Source organism: Geotrypetes seraphini, chromosome 4, assembly GCF_902459505.1.
Source record: "Geotrypetes seraphini chromosome 4, aGeoSer1.1, whole genome shotgun sequence".
NCBI lineage: Eukaryota > Metazoa > Chordata > Amphibia > Gymnophiona > Dermophiidae > Geotrypetes > Geotrypetes seraphini.
Window position 1 is genome coordinate 195703297 of NC_047087.1, and position 13295 is coordinate 195716591.

The 13295-nt window shown below is 45.7% G+C and overlaps 1 protein-coding gene across 2 annotated transcripts in view; it reads right to left on the reverse strand.

Annotated features, from left to right (window-relative positions):
* Positions 1-13295, reverse strand: part of TBATA (thymus, brain and testes associated) — a 227924-nt gene that overhangs the window by 151312 nt on the left and 63317 nt on the right. For both annotated transcript variants that reach the window (XM_033943293.1, XM_033943294.1), the window contains exon 3: positions 4229-4476. In XM_033943293.1, coding sequence (XP_033799184.1) covers positions 4229-4476 — 248 coding nt within the window. The remainder of the gene's footprint in view (positions 1-4228; positions 4477-13295) is intronic.

The window sequence follows — 13295 nt, forward strand, 5'->3', positions numbered from 1 at the left end:
CTCACTCCCTCTATATTTACGGCTTGAACAAGATTTGAAAAAATTCAAGAATACTTTAAAATGTCTTCTTTTTAAAGAAGCTTTTAACTAAAAGTTTAATTTTCTGATTAATTCCGAATTTCTTCTTTCTTTATTAAATTCAGATTATTTTCCCCTTCTTTTTAGTTTTTCTAGTTCTCAAAAAAATTATTATTATTTTTTTTTTTCTTTCTCTCCTTCTCTTCATACCTTCCCTATGTACTAGCCCAACCTGCTTACTTTTTTTTTTTTTTTTTTTTTATAAATTGTATTTTTTTTCTTTCTTCCCCCTTTCCCATTGTTTCGTGTGGATTGTTTACCCCAGTTTGTTTTTAATTTAAAATAGTTAATTTTAATTATAATGTATTTGTGATTTTAGAAATTTAATTTTATTTCTTTGTAAAACGCTTTGTATTCTGAAAAGCGTTTAATCAAATAATATAATAAACTTGAAACTTGAAGGGAGAGATGATCATGTACATACCCTGAAAATAAGACCTAGTGTGTTTTATGGGCCTAAAATTAATATAAAACACTATCTTATTTTCGGGGAAACACGGTAGTAGTACAATGACCTCCTAAAGCAGTAACTTGTTTTTCAACCCACTTCTGAGGCAGATCTCACCAGTCAAGTATTCAGGATACCTGTGACAAATCTGCATGAAAAAAATCTGCATACAAGAGACAGACACGTATTCACTGTGGCTGTCTGAAAACTAGAGAGCTTAGGTGTGTCTTTATGGCTGAACTGGGAAATACTGATTCATAACTGTGGTTTTCCAAACCTGTGCCTAGGTGCTCCCTAATCTGTCAACTGTCAGTATACCATCGATGAATAATCATGAGAGAGATTTCCATTAGAGAATGACACGGTGGCAAAATTCATCACTGTCCCCGTCCCCGCGGATAACCGCGGGAAATAATCCCATGCCATTTTCTAGTGTCTATTTCAACCTCAGTCCTTCTACACCAGTATTCATCACAGCAAAGCTTGAAGGTCAGTGGTTGTGGCCATTCATACTCTGATTCTTCCCTCTCTCCTTAAAGAATGACATGAAGATGGTTTCCGGCGGTTATCCGTGGGGACGGGAACGGTGATGAATTCTGTCACCGTGTCATTCTCTCATTTTCTTGCACTGCCTTCACTGGACACTAAATTGGAAAATCTCACTTAGTGGCACCTAAGTCACATTCTCCCCATAAAAATGCCCACTTAGGCGTTAGGCACCACTGAGCGCCATGCAATAGGTGCCTACCTTTTATAGAATCAGGTAGGCATCTATCGTCCAATTAAATATTTTTTTTTCAATTATTGAGGCTATTAAGGGGATTTAGCCAAATAAGTTAGGTGCTCTTTAGAGAATCTGGTTGGATTCAGTTAACGGAGCTCAAAATTTAGCACAAAAAAAAAAAATCAATCAGCATTGTACGGTATTCTCTAAAAGGACTGATGTCCATAGTGCTGGGATGTGTCCAACTTTGGGCATGAGGAGTTGCACTAACTAAAATCAGATGTAAATCCCAGTGTGCAAGTTGTGCACAGAGAGTGGCGTAGCAAGGGGGGATGATCCGCCCTGAGCGCTACATTAGTGGGGGCACTGGCACCCCTCCTCCTCTCCGTTCCCACGTTCCTTCCCACTCCTCCCTCCATCATGTGTGCGCCTTCACTTTCCCCCCACTGTACCTCTAGATCCTCCCCAGCATGAGCAGCAACTCCAATCTTCTGTTCGTACTAGCATCAGCTCTCCCTCTGATATCACTTTTGGATCCCATGCCTAGGAAGTGACATCAGAGGGAGAGCTGATGTCAATGCGGGCAGCAAGTTGGTGATGCTGCTTGTACCAGGAAAGTTGAAGAGGTTTGGGGAAAGGGAATGAGTGCTGGTGCATAGGGGGGGGGCGTTGCCAGGGAAGGAGTGGGGGGCAGAGAAGAGGACAGGGAGGGGCACCACTACCCCAGGCACTGTGCACAGATCTACACTATTCTATAACACAGAATGCATTTTAAGAGAACACCCCTGATCTACTCATACCTCTTCCATAACCAAGCCCCCTTTGATGATCTGCACAGAAATACTTAGGGCTAGATTCACTAAGCAAACCGATTGCGTACTGATCGGTTTGCGACCCCTTTGCGACCCGATTTTACTCTGACCCGATTCACTAACCTCTGTGCCGATCCGATTTCGATCCATGCATGCAAATGAGGGGGAATGGCATGCAAATGTAGGCAGGCAGCGATTCACTAAAAAAATGAGACACCAACTGGGCTGACTGATCAAAAATAAGCGACTGCTGAGGACCAGTCGCTCAGGTCCTTTCCGACTGCCCTGCCTTCTGCCACCCTGCTCTCTGCCCCGATCCTGCTTCTCTGCTCTCTATCCCGATCTCCAGCTCTCAGCCCCGATCTCCTGCTTTCTGCCCCGATCTGATCTCAGCCCCAATCTCCTGCTCTCTGCCCCAACTCTCCTGCCCTTCCCCGCAGTGCAACCCATGATTTTAACATGCGGGTTTAAAGCGGGTTAAAACCACGGGCTTGTGAAGAAAAAAAAAAGTAAAACTGTAGAACAGCACCGGAGGCAAGAAGGGGAAGGAAGGCAGAAAGGGACACGTCAGGGCGAGTAAAAAAAAGGAAAATTAAAAAAAAACAGACAGCAAACGCATGCGCAGACCATCTACAGGCAAAGTAGATGGTCTGTGCATGCATCGGGATTGCTACCCAGCAATCCATGTGGCATGCCTCCGATCGCCCCCATTTGCATGAAGATAGTTGGAGAATCGGTCGGCCTGCCTCCAATTGCCCACGGATCGGAATGTTATTGAATCTAGCCTACTGTCACTATTCTTTAAATGGATGCATAAGTGTGTTTTTGTGTGGCTCTACCTCTTCTGCTCGTTTCGGCGTCCTGCATCCCTCAATGCTTTTCCATACTTAAGTAATGCCTAACGTTTGGCGTCCCTTGTTATTGGGTTAATAGAGATATGGGATTTCAAAATGGTAGACTCAGGAGTAACATCAACATCTACCATCCTGAGTAAAATTTTTCAAAAAGGTGATGTATAAAACCTAATAAATAAATATGGAAAGACTTTTTATAGAAAATGATGAGAAACAAAAATAATGAGAGAATTTAAGAAAGTCAAAGAGTAACTGGGGTTTGAAGAATGCACCAGCAAATAATATGGGCAGACCAGATGGACTTTGTGGTCTTCAACTGATGACATTTTCTGTTTCATTTTCTAGGTTTGAGAACCAACTAGATCCCAATCCAGTCTTTGAGGCTTCTTCATAAATAAGAGACCAAATATATGAAAACATATTTCATAGGGCAGTCAGACATAAGGTTACTATACATCCAGGAAAACTTGGATGTCCTCTTTTTGGAGAACTGTCCAGGTGTCCGGACAGGTTTTTTAAGTTCCCCAATTTGTCCAGGTTTGGCAGGACTATCTTATAGGGAGTCTGGTGGTTGTGCCCCGGGCCCCTCTTACCTGCTCAGCACTTCAATTCAGTTTTCTTTGGGCTGATGGCAGCTTAGCAAGGTGAGTCTGCTGCCTTCGGCCTGCCCCGGGAAGTCTTCTCTTTGTAGTGACTTCATCTTCCCGCATAGGCAGTAAGCTGCAGAGAGAAAGTTTCCACGGTAGCAAAGGCAGCAGGCTCACCTCACTGAGATGCTGGTGGCCAAAGAAAATTGAATTGAAATGCTGAGGAGGTAAGAGGAGCCCGGAGGAGAGCTGGGTAAGCTGGCTGGGCAAACTGGGTGGGCTTGCGACCGGCTTTGAGGGAGAGGGTGGGTGCAGAGAGAGAAAGGGAGGCTGTGCACATAGCTTTGTGCTCTCATTACTTAATGTGGGTAGGTGGGGCCAGAGGTGGGGGTCATGCGTCCTCTTTTTTATCCATCATAAATATTGTAACCCTAGGCATACATACAGATTAATAGAATCAAATATGGTTATTTTAAAGGCCTGTTCCTAAAACCTGATAAGTAATGTGTCAAGTGTTATTGCATTACTTGTTAAATAACTGATAACTCTCTCTCCTAAAGGAAAGGCCGAACCAATCCTGGATTCCTGCTATTGCATTTTTGGATTTAAAGTACTGTTGTTTAAGACGATGGCACTGTAAATCCATAGATGAAGAGTGACAAAATCCAGACTGGTTCAGAAAATCCAGACTTATTTAATGTTACTTCAGCTCAAGGCTTCCCAACCTTGCATGTGGGTCACTCGATGTGGGTGGGGGTTGTGCCGGGAGAAGAAAGAATGGTGGCTAAGGTTGCCAAATCGAGAACTACTCTTGGAGCGAGTTCTCGGGGTCTCGACAGCGAAACGCAGTGGGGTGTTGTAGGTCATAGTCTCTGTATTCTTTGCCACAAATGGGATTTCTTTGCTTTTGAAAGGTCCAGAGACTGGGTTCTTTAGGTTCTCCATTTGTTCCTTGAAACAAGTATGCTCATCTCTGAAATAAAAAGGGAAAATTCATGAGTGAGAGAAACTATATTTAGAAATATCTTTATACGACTGGGCCCCAAAATCACACAGGTGACCTGAGCCGACTGGACCTATTACATTTTTTAACAAAGTAAGACTTCCTTTCTATTCAAAAACCAGGTCTTATCTCCAGTACTAATTCTAACCATAAAACACTTTCACAGGCCTTCTGACAAGTTCTTATTTCTCAAAAACAAAAAAAGTTTCTTTAGATTGTATTTCATTGTGGGTTTTGTCCTCTGCTTTTTCCTTTTAAACAAGAGCAGGACCATACATTTCATCCTTACCATATATCTACAGGCAGTCCTCGGGTTAAGAATGAGTTCTGTTTTTAAACCGTTCTTAAGTTGAATTTGTATGAAACTCAGATCCTGTACAGTACGCTGTCTATAAAAACATTAAACATTAAAGAAACACTCCCCAAAACAAAGTTCTGTAGTTTACATTTGTTCTTCATCCGTCCCACTGTTCCCTCTCCACCACCACATCCAACATTTCTCCCCCTCATCTCTCTCTTCCCGGTGCATCTGTACCTCATGCCTCTCCCACCACCGTATCCAATATTTCTTTCTCCCTCCCTATGTCCAATAATTCACCTTTCTTCAATTCCCCATGTGCACTGTCTCTTTCCCTCTCACTCAGATACCCATGCCCAACAATTCTCCCTTTCTATTCCCTTCCCCACCTCAGCATCTCTTTCCCTCACTCCCTCCACTGCTCCATCCTATCTCCCAAGTTCATGCTCCCTCCCTCCCTCCTTCCTTCCATCCTTTGTCAGAAGTTTGTGCTCCTTCCCTTCCTTCTGTGTCTCAACGCGACCTTGCTTCTCCCTTTCTTTACCAACGCTCTCCTTCTTTCTCCTTTCCTGTCCAAATGCGACCCTCCTCCTCCCTTCCGTGTCCCAATGCTTCCCTTATCATCTTTCCCTCTATTCTGCATCCCAAATTTGTGCCTCCCGCTGGTGTTTACCACCTCTGGCCGGCTTCCTCCTCCCATCGAAGTTCTCTTTGCAAGGCTGCAGTTCCTGCACGTGGCTGACACAGCAATCTGACCCTTCATGTCTTTCGCAGGTGTTTACTTCCTCTGGCTGGCTCTCTCCCCTCAGCGGCGTTTCTGTTTGCAAAGCCGCAGCCGCGGGTTCCTGCATGCGGTTCACTGCTGACCCAGAAGCCTTCCAGCCTTGTCAGCCGTGAGTTGCAGCTTTGCAAAGAGAACTGCGGTGGGAGGAGGGAGCCATCCAGAAGAGGTAAACATCCACGAGGCACGGCTTTGCAAAGAGAACTGCGATGGGAGGAGGGAGCCAGCCACAGGAGGTAAACACCCACGGGAAGCGGCACAAATTTGGGACGCAGAACGGAGGGAAAGACGAGGAGGGTCATGTTTGGTCATGGAATGGAGGAGGAGGGTAATGTTTGGACAGGAAGGGAGGAAGAAGGGGTACGTTGACACAGGAAGAGAGAGGCAGGACCCCAGTTCATAAGTATGAGTTTGATGTAAGTTGGGTGTTCTTAAACTGGGGACTGCCTGTATATGGATATTTATCTTGTATCCCACCCAGACTAGGTTTCAATAAAAGCAAACACATTCTAACTGTATAACAAAATAGACTACACAAAAAATATGTAACAGCACAACAGCAGTGAACGTGTTCCATGGACTTTTGTTCATTACTGTTGGATTTGCAACTAGGATTTTCTTTAGAAAAAAAGTAACAATTCAATACAGTCCTCAATGTTGTAAACAAAAACTGGACTGAACATCTGACTCCAAAAATACAGCTATGTATTGGTAAAGGCAGTAAATAAATACTCTCTGGTGCACTTGGAAGGCTCTGTGAAGAGATAACCAGTTCCCACGCCAGAGAAACTCTTTAAAAAGGGGCAACTGTAATGATAAAAACCAGCCAAGGTTTTTTTCTAGTTTGGATTTCATATATGAGGAGAAGGGGATTAATCTGTTCATTGAATCTTTTAGGTTTCTCTATTGCAGTGAATCACAAACAATTTTTTAAAATTACATATATTTGTCTACTGACGTATATATAGCGGAAGTTTATTCCACTCTTGGGGGCTTATGCAAGAAAACATACTGACCCTAGACACCTTTAACCTTGGTTGCTTCACTGTAGGAATATGTAGATTAATCTAATCTACAGAACGCAACTGATGTTGTGAAGTATATGGCAGAACGCTATCTACTAAGTACTTCAGTGCCTGATTGTGTATGCAAAGGTAGATCATTAGCAACAGTTTATAGCGAATCTGGTACTCCAGTTTTAACCAATACAACGTTATATAGCATTCCGACACATGATCCCGCCTTCCCAATCTAAATAGTGTCCTATGTGGACTGTAACCCTGTGTAATGTATTATTCTAACACTATGATGTTAATTTATAACCCGTTCTGAGCTCTCTGGGGAGGACAGGCTATAAAAACGAACTAACTAAATATATAAATACATATCATCTGCATAAATATAGTGTAAGACTTGTAATTCAGTTAATTTATTACTCAATGAAGAAAGATAGATGTTAAAGAGGGAAGAGGACTGGAGAGATCCCTAAGGAACGCCACATGATATACTCAATTTATAAGAGAAAATTTTATTTCTTCTAACCTGATATATCCAAGACTGCAGAAAACTGTTAAACCAGCAGAGGGCATTTACCTGATAGACCCAATGAATGCAGGAAGTGCAATAAAATATTATGATCAACTAAATCAAAGGCACAACTCAAATCTAATTGTAAAATCAAGGCATTTTGTCCCAGAGATAAAATACTAAATAAGTGTACTGTGGTGTGATCTGAAACCAGATTGAAAATTAGATAGTAATATAAAATGATCTAAATAGACTGAATGAATATTGAACAGCCCTTCTAATAGTTTAGTACAGTGTTCTTCAACCTTTTTACACCCATGGACCGGCAGAAATAAAAGAATTATTTTGTGGACTAGCAAACTATTAAGACTGAAATTTAAAAAAAACATTTCTGCCCCGTCTCCGCGAGCTCGGTCCCCTCAAACCATCTGATCCCATTTGCACAAGCCGCAGTTATGATTTTATATTGAACGTATTTTATTAAAGTATAAAAAGAAACAATATTCGAAACAATTGTGATTTTATAAATACAAATATACAGAGCACGGACCAACAAAACCCCTGTCTCCCCTCCTCTTCACATATATCCCCTCTACTATCAAGAAAACTGAACAAGCCAAGTTATTATAGAATGCTACACAGAAATATCATGCTAACAGAATACTGCAGTCCCCAGTTATGTCTCTAGCAGGATATATATTTCAAATCTGATATATTCTAATGACAAAATAGAAATAAAATTATTTCTTTTCTACCTTTTGTTGTCTCTGGTTTCTGCTTTCATCTTCTTTTCACTCTTTTCCTTCCAGCATCTGCCCTGTCTCTTCAATCCAGCATCTGCCCATCCCATCCACTGTCTGCCCTGTCCCCCTTCCATATATATCTGACTTCTTTCTATGCCCCTCTCCCCTGTCCATCCAGCCTGTGCCTCCTCTCTCCTTTTTACATCATTCTCCAGCAGGGTTATATCCTTCTTTAGGTAAGGAGACCAACACTGGTCTCCTTACCTAAAGAAGGATATAACTCTGCTGGAGAGGGTACAGAGGCGAGCCACAAAGCTAGTAAAAGGTTTGGGAAATTTGAGCTACAAAGAATGCTTCAGAAAACTAAGCTTGTTCACCCTTGAGAAGAGAAGAATGAGAGGGGATATGATAGAGACTTTTAAAATACTAAAAGGTTTCGACAAAATAGAGCAAGAAGCATAATTTTTGACGTTGTCAAATGTGACTAGGACGAGAGGTCATGGACTGAAATTGAGGGGCGACAGGCCCAGGACAAATGTCAGGAGGTTCTGTTTTACACAGCGAGTGGTGGATGCTTGGAATGCTCTCCCGGAGGAGGTAGTGACGGAAACCTCCATTATGGGATTCAAATGCAATTTGGATGCACACCTCCTTGCAAATCACATTGAGGGATACGGGAAAATAAGATCTTCATCAGGGAACACCTAGATTGGCCTCCGCATGTGCGGGTCACCGGACTGGAGGGACCAAAGGTCTGATTCGGTGAAGGCATTTCTTTTGTTCTTATTCATTCCAGCTTCACTGCTTTCTTCATTTTTATCTCTCCTACACCAGATCTAGCATCTTTATCCCTCTCTCATTTCTCTGCTGACCCCTTTCCAGCATCAATCTCTCTCTGCTTTCTCATTCCTCTCTCTCCCCTTTCCCTCATCTGATCTCTCCATTCCACCCTGACCCCCCCTTCCCCTCCTGTAATCGCCCTGCCAGCTGTTTCCTTCCTTTTTTCCTTCTCCCTTCCCTCCCCCCCCTATCCAACATTAACTCTCTTCCCATCCCTTTCCCTCCTCCCCTCCCAGCAGCATCTCGCCTTCTACCTCCCTCCAGGTCTAGTAGCAGCTCTCCCTTTATCCAGCAGCTTCCCAGCTTCCTACAGTGGCTTCCTCCCCTTCCAACAGTTCTCAGTACTTGCCTGCAGCAGTGATTTACTTAGGCAGCCTTGGGTCCTTTGCCTTCTGAAGAAAGAGGAAGTTTCCGGTGAATCACTGCCCTGGCAAGTAGGAGAGCTGCTGGGAGGGGAGACAGCCACTGTCGAAGGCTCCCCAGGATCTTGCTCCCGCACACACTGACCTTCTCCCTTGTACCTGCAGCTCTCTCCCTTCCACTTGCACCTTCCCCGCGGCCCTCTTCAGCAACTCGGCAGGAGCGGCGATCAACACAGGCTGCCGACATTGGGACCTTCACTCTCTGAGTCCCGCCTATTTTGTTTCAACTTCCTGTTTCCAAATAGGCGAGACTCACAGAGGGAAGGCCCCGACATCGGCAGCCTGTCTTGATCGCCCGAGGCTGGGAGGAACAGCAGTCGGCAGGAATCGCAGTCGGCAGGAAATTTAACTGCTGACTCGATCTTGCCGGCCATGCGCGGACCGGCAGAAATTTTCTGCAGACTGGCACCGGACCGGCGGTTGAAGAACAGTGGTTTAGTAAACAAAGGGATTGAAGCTTCACTATTTAACTTATTTATAAATGATCTGGAAATTGGAACGACGAATGAGGTGATTAAATTTGCAGATGACACTAAACTGTTCAAAGTCCTTAAAAATTATGCAGATTGTGAAAAATTAGAGGCAGACCTTAGGAAATTGGAAGACTGACGTCCAAGTGGTAGATGAAATTTAATGTGGACAAATGCAAAGTGATGTACATTTGGAAGAATAACCTGAATCACAGTTACCGGATGCTAGGGTCCACCTTGGGGGTTAGCGCCCAAGAAAAAGATCTGGGTATCATTGTAGACAATACGATGAAACCTTCTGTCCAATGTGCGGCGTTGGCCAAAAAAGCAAATAGGATGCTGGGAATTATTAAAAAAGGGATGGTTAACAAGACTAAGAATGTCATAATTATTACTATGTGTAGTGGCGTACCAAGGGGGGGGCGTGGGGGGCGGTCCGCCCCGGGTGCCAAGCCCTGAGGGGTGCTCCCGGTCCGGTTCTTCCCCCCCCTGCGTCCGGTTCAGCCCCGACGTCTCGCATTTGGATTCCTCCCTGCACCATTTACCTGAAGCAGCCTGCAGCAAGATTGCGATCCCAGCGATCTTTGCACTGCTTCGGCCGTTTCCTTCGCCACGGTCCCGCCCTCCTCTGACGTCAGAGGAGGGGCGGGACCGTGGCAGAGGAAACAGAGCCAAAGCAGCGCAAAGATCGCTGGGATCGCGATCTTGCTGCAGGCTGCTTCAGGTAAATGGTGCAGGCAAGCTGGGCGGATGAGCGGTCCTTCGAGGTGGTGGGAGGGTGAGTGGTCCTGCGGAGGGGGGGTGCAGGCCTTCAGGGTCGGGCGGGCGGGCAGGCAGGCCGGCCTTGGGGGGGGGAAGGAGACAGGCCTTCAGGGGGACAGGCCTTCAAGGAAGAGACAGGCGTGCAAGCCTTCAAGGGGGGGGACAGGCAGGCCTTCGGGGGAGGGTGCAGGCCTTCAAGGGGGGGACAGGCCCTTGAGGGGGGGTGCAGGCCTTCAAGGGGGGGTGCAGGCCTTCAAGGGAGGGTGCAGGCCTTCAAGGGAGGGTGCAGGCCTTCAAGGGGGAGACAGGCCTTCAAGGGGGGGACAGGCCTTCGAGAGGGGGTGCAGACCTTCAAGGAGGGACAGGCCTTCGAGGGGGGATGCAGGCCTTCAAGGGGGGGACAGGCCTTCAAGAGGGGGGTGAGGCTTTCAAGGGGGTGCAGGCCTTCGAGGGGGGTGCAGGCCTTCAAGGGGGGGTGCAGGCCTTCAAGGGGGGGACAGGCCTTCGAGGGGGGGACAGGCCTTCGAGGGAGGTGCAGGCCTTCAAGGGGGGACAGGCCTTCAAGGGGGGGTGCAGGCCTTCAAGGGGGGACAGGCCTTCAAGAGGGGGGTGCAGGCCTTCAAGGGGGGTGCAGGCCTTCGAGGGGGGGTGCAGGCCTTCAAGGGGGGGACAGGCCTTCGAGGGAGGTACAGGCCTTTGAGAGGGAGTGCAGGCTTCAAGAGCGGGGTGCAGGCCTTCAAGGGGGGGTGCAGGCCTTCGAGGGGGGGACAGCCTTCGAGGGGGTGCAGGCCTTCAAGGGGGGGAGAGGCCTTCAGGGGTGGGATGCAGACCTTTAAGGGGGGACAGGCCTTCAGGGGAGGGGGCCCTGGTGCAGAAGTACACGGAGGGAAGGGGGAGGGGTTAAAAGAGACGTGCATATGCCGGACTTTGGGTGGGAAGAAATAATGGGTATGAAAATAGAGGAGAGGGAGAGAGATAATGGACCATGGGTTTTAGGGAGGGTAGGAACAGAAAGGGAGAGAAGTTGGACACAAGGGATGTTGTGGAGGGGGGGAATAGAGATACTGGTTAGGAGGGTAGTTGGGAAAAGAAAGAGAGAGATGGTGGACCCTGGGGTGGTGGGGAAGGAGGGAGAGATGCTGGATGAAACTTAATGAGACCAAAACAAAACTTCTTTGGCTAGGCCCAAAATTAGATCAACTGCCCACCCTCATCCCACTATCCTCAGGCACCAAACTGCTGCTTGAGCACTCAAGCAAAGTTCTGGGAATCATCATTGACTCTACACTGTCCTTCAACGATCACCTCAACTCCTTAGTAAAAAAATGCTTTTTCAACCTTCACATGCTAAGGAAAGTCAGATCCTGCTTCCACCAACAACACTTCGCTGTCCTCGTTCAATCCATTATTCTATCTAGACTGGATTACTGCAACTCCATCTACCTAAGCCTAACAAAGAAAAGCCTTCTCAGACTCCAGCGAATTCAGAATACCTCGGCTAAATTAATTTCGCAAAAAGCAAATTCGACCACGTCTCCCCGCTTCTATCTAAGCTTCACTGGCTCCCAGTTCTCCTCAGGGTCCACTACAAATGCGCCTGCCTAACCTTCAAGTCTCTACACGGCATCCTTCCTCCCCTGTTTCCACTATCCTGGCTCTCCGCGAATCCCAACTCCACCAGATCCTCTCAAAAATTCATACTATCATTCCCCTCTCTAAAAGGCATATCCCATACAGGAAAACTTGGAACATCCTTCCTGTTCAAGATCACCGAGCTGTGGAACAGCTTATCTGCCCCTCTCCGGAGTGCGACCTCCCTCCAACACTTCAGAAAACATTTGAAAACTTGGCTTTTCTCTAAAATGTAACCACTCCCCCCCTCTCCTCTACACTTATTCCCTTCTCTCTCCCCTTTTTATCAAGCTCTTCTTCTTCCCATTGGAGTTCCTTTCTTTTGTAATTCCTGTAAACCGTGTCGAGCTCTACTTCTGTGGAGATGATGCGGTATACAAACTTAAGGTTTAGTTTAGTTTAGTTAAGAAAAGGTGGATCTGTGGAGGGAGACGAAAAAAAGGAAAGATGCCAGACATCCGGGGGAGGGAAGGGAAACGGGGAGGACAGAGATGGCAGATGGATGGTTAGCATGCAGAAAGAAGGAAGAAGGAGATCCTGGCAAGCAAGTTATCAGAAGACAACCAGAGCCTTGGACCAACAAGATTTGAAAAATAACCAGACAACAAAAGGTAGAAAAACTAATTTTATTTTCTGTTTTGTGATTACAATATGTCAGATTTGAAATGTGTATCCTGCCAGAGCTGGTGTTAGACCGCAAACGTGAGCTAGGATTTAACAGAGAGAGGAAAAGTCCTTTTTGTTTCTTTATTTTATTTACACCACAGCACCAGTGTGGTTAGGAGAAGCCAAAGGGGGGTGAAAAAGCTATAAAATAAACCCACCAGGATGTTTGAAAAAAACACCCAATTGGGCATTAAAATCTAATCGATAAACCAATTCAATAGGCAGAATCGAAAATTTTTTTCCTGACTCTGGCAGCACTAGTTTGTGATACTGTCGTAGACTTTAGGACCTGGGATTGGGGAGAGATGGCATCCTCAGTACTTTATAATGCAAGTGAAACGAGGATTTGGTCAGACTTTTGAAGGGTCTGCAGAAGAAAAATATTGTATAGGCCGGGGACATGAGACAGCAGGAAATGGTAACTTTTCTTCCTTCTATTTTTGTGAATGGCAAGGCTGAGGATGTCAGAGAGTTCAGTTAAAATATGTGCTTTATAAGAAAATATAATAATGTGTTTTATAAAGTTTATAAGCATTGCTGGCCTACCCGGTGAGATGTTCCTAATGGTGGTGGTGGTGGCAGCAGCGTGTCAATGTGTTGAGAGGAAGAGGTGGTCTGGGAAATTCTGCTGAGCAAACTTCGGGCCCA